General features: G+C 35.2%; 1 protein-coding gene across 2 annotated transcripts in view; it reads left to right on the top strand.

Moving 5' to 3' along the window:
* The window catches only part of LOC106670598 (MAM domain-containing glycosylphosphatidylinositol anchor protein 2-like), a 531,551-nt gene that overhangs the window by 245,582 nt on the left and 269,844 nt on the right, over positions 1–16,125 (top strand). For both annotated transcript variants that reach the window (XM_014401087.2, XM_024226040.1), the window contains one exon: positions 9,061–9,165. In XM_014401087.2, coding sequence (XP_014256573.2) covers positions 9,061–9,165 — 105 coding nt within the window. The remainder of the gene's footprint in view (positions 1–9,060; positions 9,166–16,125) is intronic.

The following is a 16,125-nucleotide window of genomic DNA, read 5'->3' as shown; positions in this document are numbered from 1 at the left end:
TGTATTTATCCCAAACCTAAACAAAAACATGTTTAATATCGGTTATGTTTGTTTATCATTTTGATCATAAGTTTTTGTTGTTTCATTATTAATTCAAATGAACATTGATGTCATCATTCATGATGAACGTTACTCATTGTCGCTAACTATTATTAATAAGACACTGTACACGATTTATATACAGGTTATCCTTTTTGCCTGGCCTGGCTAAATTTCTCTTGACACAAACACGGTATAAAACAATACGTGTTTAATATTTTTTAGTATAGTTTCAAATTTTTGCCTTTTTTTGAAAAAAATTATGAACGGTACATCAGGTCCAGTTCAACTTCAAAATTTCAAATATAACTACACATCATGACACATCATTTTAAAGGATTTTTTTACTCTAAAAACAACGGCGCAACAGGATTTTGAATTGGTCAAAAATGGCAAAAAATAGCAAAAAGAAACTGGCAGCGTTTGAGGAGTGAATATTTTAGTGTGTTCTCGAAAATCCGAAATCCTCTCTCCGAAATTTTGGAAAGGTTTTAGAATTTCCAAAAAAGAAAATTAGATATGTACTCCGGACTTACAAGTTTAAGCCGTATCGCTCTCACCTTGTCCAGGGACATTGGGACTCTGATTATCACAGGCGTCTGACGTTTCTTGAAAAAATGTCGAATTGGGAGGTTGAAGAAAACCTTCTTACTTATATCCTATGGACTAAGTCCAAGTTCACCTCTAATGGCATAGTAAAGCGTTGGAATTTTCGAACTTAGGCAGAGGAAAACCAGAGAATTTCGTACTTGCCATCATCAGGTGGTGCACAGTATCAATGTTCGGTGTCGACTTTTCGGAAATAAATTAATTGGCTCTTATTTCTACGAAAATAATTTAAATCAGTGCTCAGTTCCTCAATTTTTTTGAGGTTTTACCAACACTATTGGATGATGTTCCTCTGCAACAAGTACAAAGAGTTATTCTACAGCTGATGGGTGCTCCGTACACAATTATTTGCAGGTGAGACTTTATTTGAATCGTCACTTCCAGCATAGGTGGATAAGGACTTAATGGCTCGATCTGTTGACATCGTCGGTCACCCGATTTAACTCCTCTTGCCATTTTCTGTGGGGCCATTTAAAAAACAGTGTCTAACTCAATTATAACCCAGGAACGTCTGTTGAAGAACTGCGGCAGTGGATAGAAAATGCTTGTCAATCCATCTCCTCTAACTCGCTCTGAGCACCTGTGAAGATTGGTTAAAAAGAGCAAATCTTTGCGTCTTTACGCAAGGCAGGCAGTTCGAACATGAAATGTTTAATAAATAGCAAGACTTTTTTCAAACTTTTTCCCATAACTTTGTCAATTTAAAATCCGACTAGCCATTGTTTTCAGTATAAAAAATCCTTTAAAATGAAGTATCACAATTTATAAGGTCGTTTTTAAAATTTTGAAGTTGTACTAGCCTGAGGTACCCTGTATAATTTTTCTACAAAACGAGGTAAAAATTTAAAATTAGAGTAAAACTATTAAACTCTTTTTTTTTTTTTTTTTTTGATAGCGTCATTGGATCAAGAGCAATTCAGCCGGGCAATCTAAAAAGGACACCTTGTAGAAGCTAATGTCAATCTTATTGCCAAATCGGTCTTTTTTAAAATAAACTATTTTTACGAAAAAATCGTCTAATATTGATTTTTTTAAAGAAAAAAATTAAATAAAACTTACAATCCGTACTTCCAAACTTACTGACTTGCCGAGCATTTTTATAAATATGCAGTTTTCTCGTTTCCGCATTTTTTTGGTCCTCTTATGCTGGAGTTGTTAGCTTTCAGCTTATAAAAGGACACGATTAGTTAAATAACACCCAGCTCAATAACTGAAGATGTCGAAATGCCCAAACGCGTCTGGCAGATCAACAGCGCGAGGTTAGGCAAACCAAAATGATCGGGAACGACCAAATTACAGTTTATCATCCCGCAGACAACACGGAGAAATCTCACAACCAAAACCGAATTACGAATTACTCGGTTGTCTCTTTGTTTCCTTACAAAATGCGTGCTACAAATAAAAATATTATGTCGATTTATTTAGACGTACGTGTGCGTGGGAATACGTATGTACGTGGTCCTTTTCCAATGTTTCTAATCCCATTACCCGAGGTGTAAATATTGCGTAAACATAAACCAAAAAAAGAAAATGTTCACCGTCGTAATAGTTTAAAAAAAGAAAAGAAAAAAATTGTTACAGATTCGGTTAGAATTATAGCAAAGATGGAAGAAGTCAAGCCTATTTGGCCCAACATTCTCTGAACAACAAACAAGAAACAAGTCTTCCATCGCTAACAAGATGCTGGAGGTTACTCAAGAAGGCATGGATCTTGTCGCCATCTTGTCACATCTCAGAGAGAAGATCGTCCTTTTCTTTCGAATGTACTCTCTACCGCTGTAGAGATAAAGCAACCATCCCTTTACAGATTTAGCTAAAATATTAGCATTGTTGGCAGATAGAATGTGCAATATTGGAAGAGTCAAGCATATGTGGCCCAACATTCCTTGAACAACTGCCCGAAGTGTCTTCACTTGCTACCAAGTTACTGGTTGTTACCCATGAAAGCATGGATCAGGTCGCCATCTTGTCACATCTCAACAAGATGATCGTTTTATTGTTTTGAATGTACTCCTTAATCGAAGTTCTACTCCTGTTAAAATCAGGCAACGACTTCAACAAGTTAGAAATGTTAATGTCACTTTACGCACTGTAAGGCGTTTTCAGAAGCTGGATTACGTGGGAGAAAGCCTGTCACAGGCCCAGAACTTCTGACAAGGCCAGAACAGCTCGGTTTAGTTTCTCAAGAAATCGCATCACTCGGCCTGAGCAAGATTGAACTAAAATCTTGTTTTCGGATGAGTCAAAGTTTTGTTTAATGCCGTGAGAGGGTTTGGAGAAGAACTGGAGAGCGCTATATCCCCGCATACACACATTGATTCATTGAAGTTGTGTGATCCGAAGAATTTGCCTTATAGACCACTACTTGGCGACATTTTTATTTTTATGTATGACAATGCAAGGCCCAACACAGCTAGGGTCGCTTGGAACGGGCTTCAATTCAATGTTTGAAGTGGCCAGAATTTAGTCCTGACTTAAACCCAGTCGCACACCTTTGGGACGAGTTATTATTTTTCAGGAGTTAAGAACGGCGCTGTTGAAGAAATATGAAAATATTCCATAGCACTACACTCAGAACCGCATAAAATCGATGCCACGTCGAATGCAGGCGGTGATCGACGCAAGAGCAGGAAACTCCGTAATGAATTGAATATTTCAGTCATTGTTTCCATAGCAACATTTGCGGTAAAATTATTTTACTCAGTTTAATGTTTATTTAATTCTTTTATACCTATATCATATATTTTTTTTAAATATCCAGTAAACAACGAAAAATAAAATTTTCTTTGAAATTTAAAAATAAAACTTTTCTTGTCTTTCAGTCTATATACCTCTCCATAAATATAAACCTGAATTAAGTCAATTTGATTTATTCCCTGTATTAGCATAATTTAGTTTATGCAAAAACTCTAAAATTTACAACATTTGTAAAAAAACATGAACTTGCGTTATATTTTATATTAATACCAATATTGCTGAAAACTGATGTAATCAAACATGGTTGCAAGTAGTCTTAAGCTAAGTAGTAAACTTGACAGACATGTTATTTTAAAAGATTGGCCCAAGTGGTTTATACATTTTTTTTCAATGAAAAGCCACACAAGCCGACCCAAGTTACATGAAAGCCGTTACAATCTTAGATCGCTTTTTTCCGCCTGGTTCCGAAAATAGGAACCGGATAAATAAGGCACGTATCTTGTTATCCGAATCGCTCACGCTTAAATAAAAAAAAGAAAAAAAAGCTACGGTGCTGAGGCGTCAGTATCACGTGTAATTGCTTCACTCGTACATCTGGATAGTATAAGGGACCGGCTGGAGCCTGTCGGAGGTGCTAACTCCTAACGAGGCAAACTGTCAATTAGATGTATTTATTAGGGGGGAGAATTAGCTCGAGGCTCGAATTATACGGGATTGGAAACCGAGACAAGTGATTTACATTGTGTTCACATTGTCTTTAAACATGCTTCTCCGATGTGACATAATAGAACACACGAGTGAAGCAATTAAATTTCAACTTACCGGCCTAAGCTCTTTTTATTGTCCGACAGGGGTAAACTTTGTTTTCGGCCCTCTGAACCTGTTGAATAAATTATAATAACTTACACTGTGTTTTTTGCCTTGAATTATTTGCTTCGTCGCCTCTGTTTTGCCTGTACGATGCGTTATTTAAGGTTCACTCTTATTACAATATCTTATCACAATTAATAATAAATGCCCTTATTTAAAAAAAAAAGAAAAAAGTTTCAGTTTAAACGACCGAAGAATCGGTAATTATTAAAAAAGTGAACCAGTCTATAACTTAATGAATGAGATACTTTCTAAATGACTCATTAACTCTTTGGATTATATCTGTGCTATTACATTTGTTTCCGGTAATGTTTTTTATGACCATCTAGTAAACCTAATTCAATTATTACTGCTCTGTTTCACATTGCTTACAATAATTAATCCACTATTTACAAATACTATACAGTAACATATTACAATTAATTAAGGTTTTTAGATGAGATAAAAAAGTCAATGGCACGAGCGGGATTCGAACCCACGATCTTCGACTAGATACGCCGCTGCTTTACCACTTGAGCTATCGTGACCTCGATCCACTCGGACACCAACTTCCCATCTCAACCCCACCTTTTGAATTTTCCCTCCTTTTTGCCATTTTTCAAAAAGGATTTTCATTACACGACATTTGAAAAATGGCAAAAAGGAGGAAAAATTCAAAAGGTGCGGTTGTGATGGGAAGTTAGTGTCCGAGTGGATCGAGGTCTCGATAGCTCAAGTGGCAGAGCAGCGGCTTATCAAGCCGAAGATCGTGGGTTCGAATCCCGCTCGTACCATTGACTTTTTAATCTCAACTAAAAACCTTAATTAATTGTAATATATTAATTGGTCAAGCGGACCACGAAATTAGTGAATTTAACTATACAGTGATTTGTTCACTCGAAGATTTTTCACTTAACGATTGCTGAGTATGAAAAAGTAGTAAAATAACAAATAAATTTCACAAAAAATGGCAAAAAATCGTTCGTCAGTTTCCTATTGGAAGGATTTTCAAACGAAGAAATGAGGCGTTCAGTTTTTGGCGGAAGTAACCTTATATAAAAATAATTTATGAATTTATTAGGAAATACGTGATGGAAGAAACACTTTACCAAGCTGTCATTGTGAAAATGTCTGTGTATGTAGAAAGTCTTCATATATTTCGATGAGGATATCTCTCAAAAACCCGATAAATTTTTTATAACTGTTTGATCTTATGAGAATATACCCACTAATTCAATTTTATTTTAAAAAAGTCTGCTGACGAATAAAGCATATATATATATATATATATATATATATATATATCATTTATGGTATGTATCTATGTGTGTTATGGAAAAGTTCACATCTTCCAGGGAACCGGGACTCAAAGGTTCAGTTCCTATCCCGCCCCCGGCCAGACCATGGGCCCAGAATCCTGACAACCGACCCCAACTTACTTGCGTTATTTTTTGTTGGGCTGTTTTGTTTGAAAACTTGTTTCTGCGTTTTAAATTCAGGGCATATCATAATGGTATGTTAAAGGTCTTAACCTCGAAACAAATCTGCATCGTGGAGGGGAGGGTCGAGAGGTTTATTTTGTTCAGGTGCTGTTTAAATATCCCATGATTTTACCTCAGGCTGCATATTGTACGACGGTTTTTAATCACCGAAGACGTACTGAACCATGCTGAATTTATAATTTTGAAAAATTTCCCTTTCGGTGACTTAAAGTTTTTCATCAAGCAGCTTTGAGGTTGTTAAATATATCTGGAAAAATTTCAAAGTTTGACGGCTCTCCTGCTGTTACTGCTATTTTGGCTAATCTATGTATTTTTCGTTACTTTATACTTCAATATGCGCAAGTAACCATGATAATATTAGTGTTCAATTATTATGTCATGCATCGTACTTTTTTGGCCTCTTTCACAGACCATAATTTCGACAGTTTGTTTTCGGTGAAAATTCTTTAAGGCATTTGTCTGCTCTTTCAATGTCTGTTATTATCAGTGCGTTGTTAATGTTGCTTGGTAGAGATCCTGCATATGATAAAGCGTTGGATATTGCGTACATTTCGGCTGCAAAGATACTTACATCTTCGGGCAGGTTAATGCTACACGAACAATCCATTTTGGTATCATAAAATGCACTTCCTACTCCTTTTCAACCCTGTTTGAATATTAAATGGTATGATGGGAATTTATCTTCCCATTCGCCTCGGAATAAGGTATTGGCGGTATGTGGGTCTACATTCATGGGAATGGTAATGGTAACTGTTTTAATTTCCTGGTTCCCAGGCCAAAATGTCAGAAATAACTTATCTCTGTAATATTTTTAAAAATTTTTATCGAGAAATCATTATTTATAAAAAAATGTTCTTTTAGAATCTCACTGATTACTGAGCATTCACACTAATTTCCTACTACAAGAGTTATCAATTACGACCCTACCAGAAAATCCTCCAAGTCGATTTAAGGGAAATTGGCCACCAGCCAATGAAAAAGAAATACCAAGTTTCAGTTTGAAGGACTGTTGTCAGTCATTTACCAGGTGCATTGCTTTCCTATGGTGCGTCGAACAATGCATCACCCTGTATACACAAATATTTTAAAGAAGAGTAACAGTCTGTCAAAAATGACAATAACCTTACCAAAATACAGTAAAACTTTTGAATTACTTTACGCAATTTACTGTCACTTTGCTTTAAAAACAAACATATAACTTATTCTAGGGGTGTACTCAATTTCTGTCATCCAAACATCCAAATAGAATAGAACAAAATAAAATAGATGGTTTAATATAAAACAGTATAAAACAGAATGAAAATAGAAAAAAGCAAAACAACCTTACTGACTAACTTAGGCAACTAAATAAGGCAGATACAAACTCAAAAGCTAAAAGAAAAAAGTAATATAGAAGCAAGTAAAACAATTGTGGTACTATTATAAAATTAGAACAGAAACATTTTATCTTTTGGTTATTTCCAACCTGAGCTTATGTTGCCATTACTTGAGATAGCATTCAACAAATTATTGTATTTAGCCAGTATTAATGCTCTTAGTTTCATAGTGCCAGAAAAGAACATAACAAATAATAAACTGAATTATGAGTTTTTTGGGGAATAATAAAATTTCAATTTTAACATTTTGCTTGACAGATTCTATATGTATATTTATTTAAGAACGTTTGTCGAAATGATGAATATACTGGACAACTAAAAAATATATTACACACTCTCTGCTTGGCGACGGCTGCAAATAGGACATGTTAATTTTGACTTTATTTTATAAGCATAGACATTAATAAACAGCCAAAATATATATTCCATTATTATATCCATACTGATTACCAGATATTCAGGTATACTTACGTGTACATAGGTAGTAAGTTGTACATAAATAGTTGAGAATGCATATTAAACTTATTAATTATCTTTATGCAGGGTGACAGGCGATAAGTGTCGAAAATTTCAGGAGGTCAGTTCTTTATAGTTCGATTCAATCAGTTTGCTTTGTGTTAGCATCTGGCAACATCCTCAGGTTGGTGAGTTAAAATATGTCTTTGTTTCCTAATGAACATCTTGCTAATATGCATTTGATTTACGCTTACTGCAACGGTAATGCTACTGCTGCAGAGAGAGAATGCCAAGATTGTTTTCCACAACGAGACGTTCCAGCATATCGCACCTTCCAAAGACTTCATCGGAGGCTGAGGAAAACTGGTTCTTTCACTCGAAGGAAGACAATCAGCGAATCGGTGTAGATGAGGAATTCCTACACCAACTCGCGGATTGTTTCCCCTCGTTCTTCGAGTGAAAGAACCAGCTTCCCTCATCTATCAGCAAACTGATTGAATCGAACTATAAAGAACTGACACGAAACTCAAGAGCCAGACGGATTTACTGAAAAATTGGGTGCCCCCCTTTATCGATATAGATTTTTTTGAACAAGATGCAAAATTTTTGGACCTTCCAGAAGCGCAATCGAAAACGTTGGGTATACCGCTGGAAGCTAATGGAATGTGAAACTTTTGGGGGAATTAGGAAAGCTCCCGGAGTTTTTAGTTATTAACAGTTATCCAACCTCTTCAAAAAATTCCAAATTTAAATTTTTTTTTTTTTAATTATTCGTTCAGATCTTTTTCATCAATTTTGCAAAGTAAATACGTTTTCTTACAGCAAATGTACTGTACTGTCAGGCTTTCACAAACCAGAATTTTTTACTGTCAGTTATTCTGAAGTTTATAAGCAATTTAGTGGTCCTAAGTCGAAAAATAAAAAATTAAAAACCCAAAACTTTAAATTACTACTTTACCGTTGAGATTTGGAGGGGGGTTTGTAGGAAGTTTTTTGTTGCATATGGTGCGTAGAAACACCTCACATTTTTGCCACTTATCGCCCCAGTCCCCCTGTATACCAGTTGTTTTTAATAAGTATTTATANAATTATTTTTCTATTAACTTCAAATATTCTCTTTTTTATTTATCGTTATTTATTTTACAATTGCATACAAAATGCGACAAGTAAAAATTATGGTATTTAGAAGCACATAGGCATACACAAAAACACTTTTAAATGTAAATTCCAAATGGGGACGGTTTTGAAGATGTAGTCGATCTTTGGCAAAACTAAAAGTGGTGAATTTGGAAATGTCTTAAAATATGTAATTACTTTTTTCAGTAGTTTTATAATTTACAATAAATTGATTATTTTAAGAATTATTAAATGCAAAATTCACTGATGGCCGTATTCTTAAATTCATTTCAACTAACGGGATAATTGATTGTTGTAAATATTTATCTCGAAAATTTCAAAGTTGTTTTGTGTTTAATTTCAAAGTCTGACCGAATAACTTCACATGTTTTTTAAAATTTTCTTCTTTGTTTCAGGCAACGCTTTGGTCACGTCCGCCCCGAGATTTACAACCAGGGGCCAAAACTACCGAGTCGTTATCGGCGACACTTTGGTCCTTCCTTGCGAAGTCGAAAATTTAGGTAAGTGCTATAAAATATACTGCAAATACTGTATAATATAACAAAGGACAATCTTGTTTACGACTGTTTTGAAATCTGGCAACTCGGCCGTTTCAAAATGCAAATCTTTTCTTGTCCGAGTTCTGTTTTTAACCAGGTTCGCGTGCGGACGTTAAATTTCGACTTTGATACCGCGAAATGTTTATCGGACAAGTGGGACCAAAATAAAATTGCGAATGCGCTTATTGTAGCGTGCCTTCATTTGAGACAGCACGTAAATATATTTTTATTGTTTGATGTAATAATAGAAGAAAAAAAGAAACGGTCTGTTAAACAGTGTCATATTTACATAAATAAATATATAAGACTCAACTTTAATATTTGTATTTCATGCAATGGTAAATTCTCTTTTTAATTTTCTTTCTTGATAATTGAAAGTTATTAAATGATAAATGAAACATTTATCAACAGATTTTGTTTAACAAATTAAATTATTGATACACAAAGAATTTTTGATATTTAATGGAGAATAAATTCTCTCTCTCTTTCTAGATTAATGAACAAAATTGTATCAGCGACAATGTTTTAACGATGGTAGTGAAGAGAGATTTTTAATGGTATATTTTATTGGCATTTATTTATCCTTTTCCCCCCTTGTTTGGATCTGTTATTCAGAATGGATTTATTTTTGTTTAACCAATTACTTTAAATAAACAAAACATTTGTTTTCTTTTATTTGGTTGTGTCTAGACGTTGAAACCGGAGAGATGTTTTCGCTAAATTTTGAACCTCAGTTAAATATGTTTAATTGGACTTTTTCCCTTTCCGAGTTGTATTAAGCAGTGAAAATGGACTTTGTTTAACTGATGGCACTGGCAGCAGTAAAAGTATTTCTTACTAATTGGTAATTTGTAAATAAACAGAGTAATTGATCGAATATCAATTAGATATGAATAAAAACGTCAATTAAAGAACAATTTTCAAGCATTGGGTTCGGTACGAGTTTTTTAAAAAAAGATGTAACCTTCTCCTTTTATTTTGGTTGTTGTTGAATTCAAGATGTAGTAGAAGTATTTATCGCACTTCACAACCTCTTTATTTTACTTTTTATTTCATATATTTCGAGACCACTGCCGGTTCCCCTTTTCAAGGCTTGTTGGGGCTCAGAACATATTTTAAAGGAAGACATTCAAACGCGAAATATTGTAGTCGAATTTTAATTTTTGAAAGAACCTAAACCCTAAACCTTTCATGACGTCCGAGAGTATTGGACGTCAAATTGCCTTTCTTTTAATGAGAAATGTAAATTGCCTTTTTACTTTTTTTTTCTCCCCCTACAGATACAATAACAAGGGAGGCGTACCCGCTGGGGGTTTCGCTTTGATTCCGAATTAATTTTCCCTCAGAAACCGCTTTCTCCTGTTGTAGGAGGCGTTGGTGAAGACAGCTCTGTAGTGCCCTTAAGGGAATATTCCACTTAGCCCTTGTTCGGTCGTGGGGGGAGCGAAAGATGTCTTGTGACCGCAAAGCCGATGTCTGTGCTATTACAAGTCTTGTATTTATCCGGGTGGCTTCATTTCCATCGGGATGAACAAGACAAAGCAGCTCTTGAGCACAGCAGACTGCCGAATCAGAGCCGAGTTCACTGTTTTAAAGATAATATTGTACAAGCGGGCTAAAACATTCATGGTAACGTTTGAAATTGGTTTTCTCAAAATGAAAACTGTGAGTTATGTTTCATTTCCGTTTTTCTCTCTAAATGGTTGTTTCCATCTACTAAGGGGATTAATAAAAAAAACTGAAATTGTGTTTTATTTTATTAATTTTGTAGCAGTGTTTATTGTTGTATGAAGATCACTACCTCAACTTTACATCCCACCATCCTCTTCATACAATAATAAAACCGGCCTTAAGCCAGGAACACACTTACCCGATGCTACGCCATGCGACGCTACCCGATGCTACCCGACGCCTTGCCACGTTTTGGTGGGGTGTGCATATCTATCCGACGTCGCGTACAGTCCACAGCGTTTATCACAATAATCACGATCACAATCGAAACTCATCTTTTGTTCTTAATGCACTATTTTGAGCAAAACCTTGTAATAAATTGTTAGTTAAATTTTATGAGCACAACCATCTAATAAATTGTTTGTTAAACTTAATTGTTTTAAATAAAGTTACTCCTAACCATCATAATTAAACAATGTTTTTAAAAACTTATGCATTTTTGATCTCGTTTAATTTGGTTTACATTGAAATAACATGTTGTAATTAATATAACGACAAAATTACATGTACTTAGTTTGAAATAAACTACAAAAATTATGAGTGTCCTGTTCTGATATGCTACCCGACATTACAAAATGGTGGTGGCAAAACTATGAAATAAATTGTTAATTAAATTTTATGAGCAAAACCGTGTAATAAATTGTTCCAATTTTAGTATATGTACCGCCGAAGCGAGTACAATAAATTGTTAGTTAAATTCATTATATCAAAAAATCGTATTTTCTACCACTTTTAATTAATTTTCTACCAAACCATTAAAATTAATTTTTTAAATAAAAACTAACTAATTTTTAATTACAGTTAATTTGGTTTATATTAAAATAAGTATGTTGTAATTAATATAAAGACAATAATACATGTAGTTTGAATAAAAATATTAGTGTCCGATTCTTTTGTCTTCGACTGTACTCGATGCGACCCGACGAAAATCTGGACAGTGGGGATCGCATAGCGTCGGGTAGGTTAGCGTGGCATAGCATCGGATAGATGTGCACGGGGGTAATGCAACCTTACGGAAAATCGGAGTTTTGATTTGCGTCGGGTAGCGTCGCATGGCGTAGCATCGGGTAAGTGTGTTTCTGGCTTTAGCCATGATTTTTTTCACCACAAGTACAAAAAGAGTGTATCTCTGTAAACTCCCATTTGAGTCTCTGTAGAACGGATGATATACGAGAATCAAGGGGCTATCTAGATATCTAGGCAGAAATGACTTAGTAGTCTATTCTTTAATTTTTTCTATGTTGCGTGAAAAACGCGCCAGCCTGATATTAGCCCTCACATACGGAATGCTTGAGCCACTAAGAAAACAACTTAGCATATCTTTTTTATACGTACTTATTTTTGCTAAGTCTTGAGAAGACTTGTTGCTATATGAATAGTTTATTTAATCAAGGGCTAAATTAGCCGGGAACCGCGGTGAATGGTTGCGGCATCTGACTTTGCTACGGTAACGGTTCTGGGTTCGGATCCTGGCATAGCCCATGGAATTTTAATACATAATAATTTTAAAACGTTTTATTAAGTGGCCCCTCGTCCGCGACACCCAACGGATAGTCTACATTCTGCCTTTTTATAAGACAGGAACTTAACTCTATTTTGAATGAAAGTTGATTAAAATTCGTTTTGAGATAGCAAAACTCGATTTGTAAAAAGTATATTGAAAGTAAAACCTTTACCATATGTCAAAACATGTATTGTTTTGAAGGAAACTGAAAAAAATAATTTTACCTGAGGTGAACTGGTCTGAATTAGATTTTCCTGAAAAATCGAAAGGTTATTACCGACAAGTTATAACATAAGCGTTGTAAAAGGTAGACTTCACGCCAGCGGTTCGGGCACTAAAAGCGCGGAATATTTAAGTCCTCAATAAAAGCCAAGAATGCCGATCGACATGAGGTTGTGTGTTTTATATCAAGGTATTTTTTTCTAATCCAACGGGGCGTGGAAAATTCGGTTATAAATACTGAATAAACTAAAAAAATCAGGCCTTTTTATAAATGTGTGCGGTACAAAAATCTTTAAAAACCTACTGGAACTCTAGAGCATTTCTGAATGTGAATCTCTGTAAAATATTTAAACTTTTAAGCTGAATAAACATTAGGACGGTTTCCTTCCAGCCTATACGTACAATTCAACCCTTGTGTCCAACAGTGAATGCCTAATCTGATAACCCTTCACCTCTATCCAACACAAAAGCTTTAATACTTATTTCATTACATATTTTTTCAACAATTGATGACAATTTATTTTTGATTTGTGTCTCAGACAATTTGTTGCCGAACTTCTCGCAAATATTCTAGAACACGCAGAGTTCCAAGTTTACAACTTTTATTTTTGCTTTAGTTAAGTCATTTTAGTTTTGACAGTCCTCGTGTTCTTTCTTGCTTTTAACAACTCATCATTAAGGGTTTTTGTGAGGTGTTTAGTGACCGTTAGTTAATGGTAATTTGGAAATCGTGAGATGCGGTCTGGTGGGACGTAGGTTTTAGAAAAACATTTTCTTTATGGTCGCAACTTTTCGATCTTTATTGAGATCATCTTCAGGGCTCCAAGTGTTTGTTGTGTAGATGTGTCATTCTTGTGTGTCGTGTTGCGAGTGCCACATCTACACGGAAAACAAACACTTTGAGCCCTGAAGATGATCTCAATAAAGATCGAAACGTTGGCACGACAAAGAAAATTTTTTTCTAAAACCTACTTCACACCAGATCGCATCTCACGATTTCCAAATAAACATTAAGGTTTTTGTTCGAATTACTATTATTGATTTACATAAGATCATCTACGCGCACACGCACACACACACACACACACACACACACACACACACACACACACACACCTGTACAGAGCTGAACCCATCACTTATCGCAGCCCGTCGGCAATTGCAGATTTTGTGTAATTTAAAATAAATTACCAACAGGCCGCAAGAATCACCCATCCCGGGTCAGACCTCGGTCTTATCCGACCTGAGTTGGGTTGTAGGGGCTATCTACAGCTAGGTCATTTCAGCCAACAGTTCCTAAATCCATGCCCGTTCGCACTTTTATTTACTCTTAAATAAATTCTTTCCTATTTACTCACTCATTCACTCACTACTCGATATTCCTCCATCAGCTTTTACATCTATTACATAAATAACCAAATTGAGCGGCCATGTGGTACTCAATATTTCGATATTTCCCCACTCACACTACACATTCTCGCTAATAAATACATTCACTCTCAACACCCACTAGGGGAGTTAAAACTATTAGTATGTATACACACATCAATATCTAAACACAATAAAACAACCCTGCTTCCAAGGATCGGAACAAGAGACCCAAATTGTATTTCGCGAATATTGTAAATATGACTTGTTTTATCCTAATCTGACTAAGAATGTTTATTTCTTATTTATGTACGGTACTCACAGAATTCTTCTGAAACTGCACATGGGGGCGAGTTTGAGTTGGGAAATTTTTTTTTTTAGGATTGGCCAACTAGCCATACAATTCTGGTTAGGATTCACTCTACTCCAGAGTATTCTATATTCCTCTTGGTAATTGGGGTTAAGCTGTATCACACTAATGAATTACATGCGTGCACCGCAATTCATTAACATTACCCAAGAGTACGAGATATTCTTCAGGGTAATTGGAGATAAGCCCTCCGTTTGCGCAAAACGTTTCATTCACACTACCCCAGAGTATTCGATATTCCTAGGGGTGATGGGATAAGCCCTATAATTCAGACTAATAAATTTCATGCACACGACCAAAGAGTACTCGGTATTTCTCGAGGTAATTTGGAATAAGCTCTACTATCCCAGAGTACTCGATATTCCTCAGGATAATTGGGGATAAGCCCCCTATTTGCGCTAAAAATTACCTTCGCACTATGCCAGAATATTCCTAGGGATGATTGGGATAATCCCTACCATACATCCTAATAAATTACGTGCAGACACCACAATTCGTTCACACTACCCCCGTGTACTCCATATTTTTAAGAATGATTGGGGATATGTCTCTTCATTCGTGATAATAAATACATTCGTTACAATAAATAACACTATCACATGCACGAAGGTATAAAGATCTACGTAGAATTTAAAATATTTATGCCATGAAATATTGTGTAAGCGATCTGTACCTTCTGCGGTAAGAAGTTAATATTGTCAATTCCAAAATTATCTACAAATTCTGGCATTTAATTATAATTATCATAATTATTAATTATTATTAATTGATTTTGTTTTTGCTTACTTTTATATTTTTTACCTATTAGAATGGAACATATAACCTCTTAGGTTTGTCAGAAGCCAGAGGGCATAACAATCCGATTTTAAAATTTGGCTCTCTTTTTCTCTGAGCTGTTAAGTAAGAAGGGTGAGTTTTAGCTAACTAGAAGGGGGTAAAAAGATAAAGTGAGGTTTAGAGGTTGATACGTTGGCTGAGAGCATGCGAATTAGCCATATCTGGATCTCCTGACTCCGACTCCTGACAGAGTCACGCCAACTCGCTATATCACCATCCCAGAAACGTTAATCTAACGTATTTATAACTTACACTATCTCCATCCTCGACGTTGTTCCACCCCACCTTCTTCGCCTTTGTTTACGTATTCGCTCTGGGGGAGTTACAATTGGCACGTTCTTTGCAATTTCCATTATCTCTTCAGTCCGAAACACTTTTTTCCCCCAACGGTACAAAAAGGATGGCACGCATGGAAATTTTCTACTTGCTTAGCGTGCTTATGTTTTTTATTTTATTTTTATTTTTAATATCCCTATAAGGACTTGAAATTGTCGCTTTTTAAACCGCCTCTACTAACCAATTATTAAACCACGGAATTTTTCAATGTTGCCGAGGCCTGGGCACCCTAACCAACCTTGGCGATGTAATATGCTCTTATTTGTCGTGTTTCAATTTCTCTTCATTAAATACAGCTCAGTGTTGAACTTTCGCCGACGTATGAGATTTTATGAAATATTGACCTTTAACCTCCAAAGGATTTTCCTTTTGAATTGCATAATTTTGCAAGCTTATGAAGAAAACATCATGATCTTGTTTTTTTTTAACTCTTTAGTAATATTAATCACAAGTGAATGTAATAATAATTATAATAATAATAATACAGATTAAACAGACAACAAAGTCTGACTTTCAAGGATATGAATATGAAATGGATTAATTGCTAGCTTAT

This window comes from Cimex lectularius, unplaced genomic scaffold, assembly GCF_000648675.2.
Source record: "Cimex lectularius strain Harlan isolate CLEC.00 unplaced genomic scaffold, Clec_2.1 scaffold58, whole genome shotgun sequence".
NCBI classification, from domain to species: Eukaryota; Metazoa; Arthropoda; class Insecta; order Hemiptera; family Cimicidae; genus Cimex; species Cimex lectularius.
The sequence above is the reverse complement of the archived record's forward strand: the minus strand, read 5'-3'. Positions and strand labels throughout refer to the sequence as shown.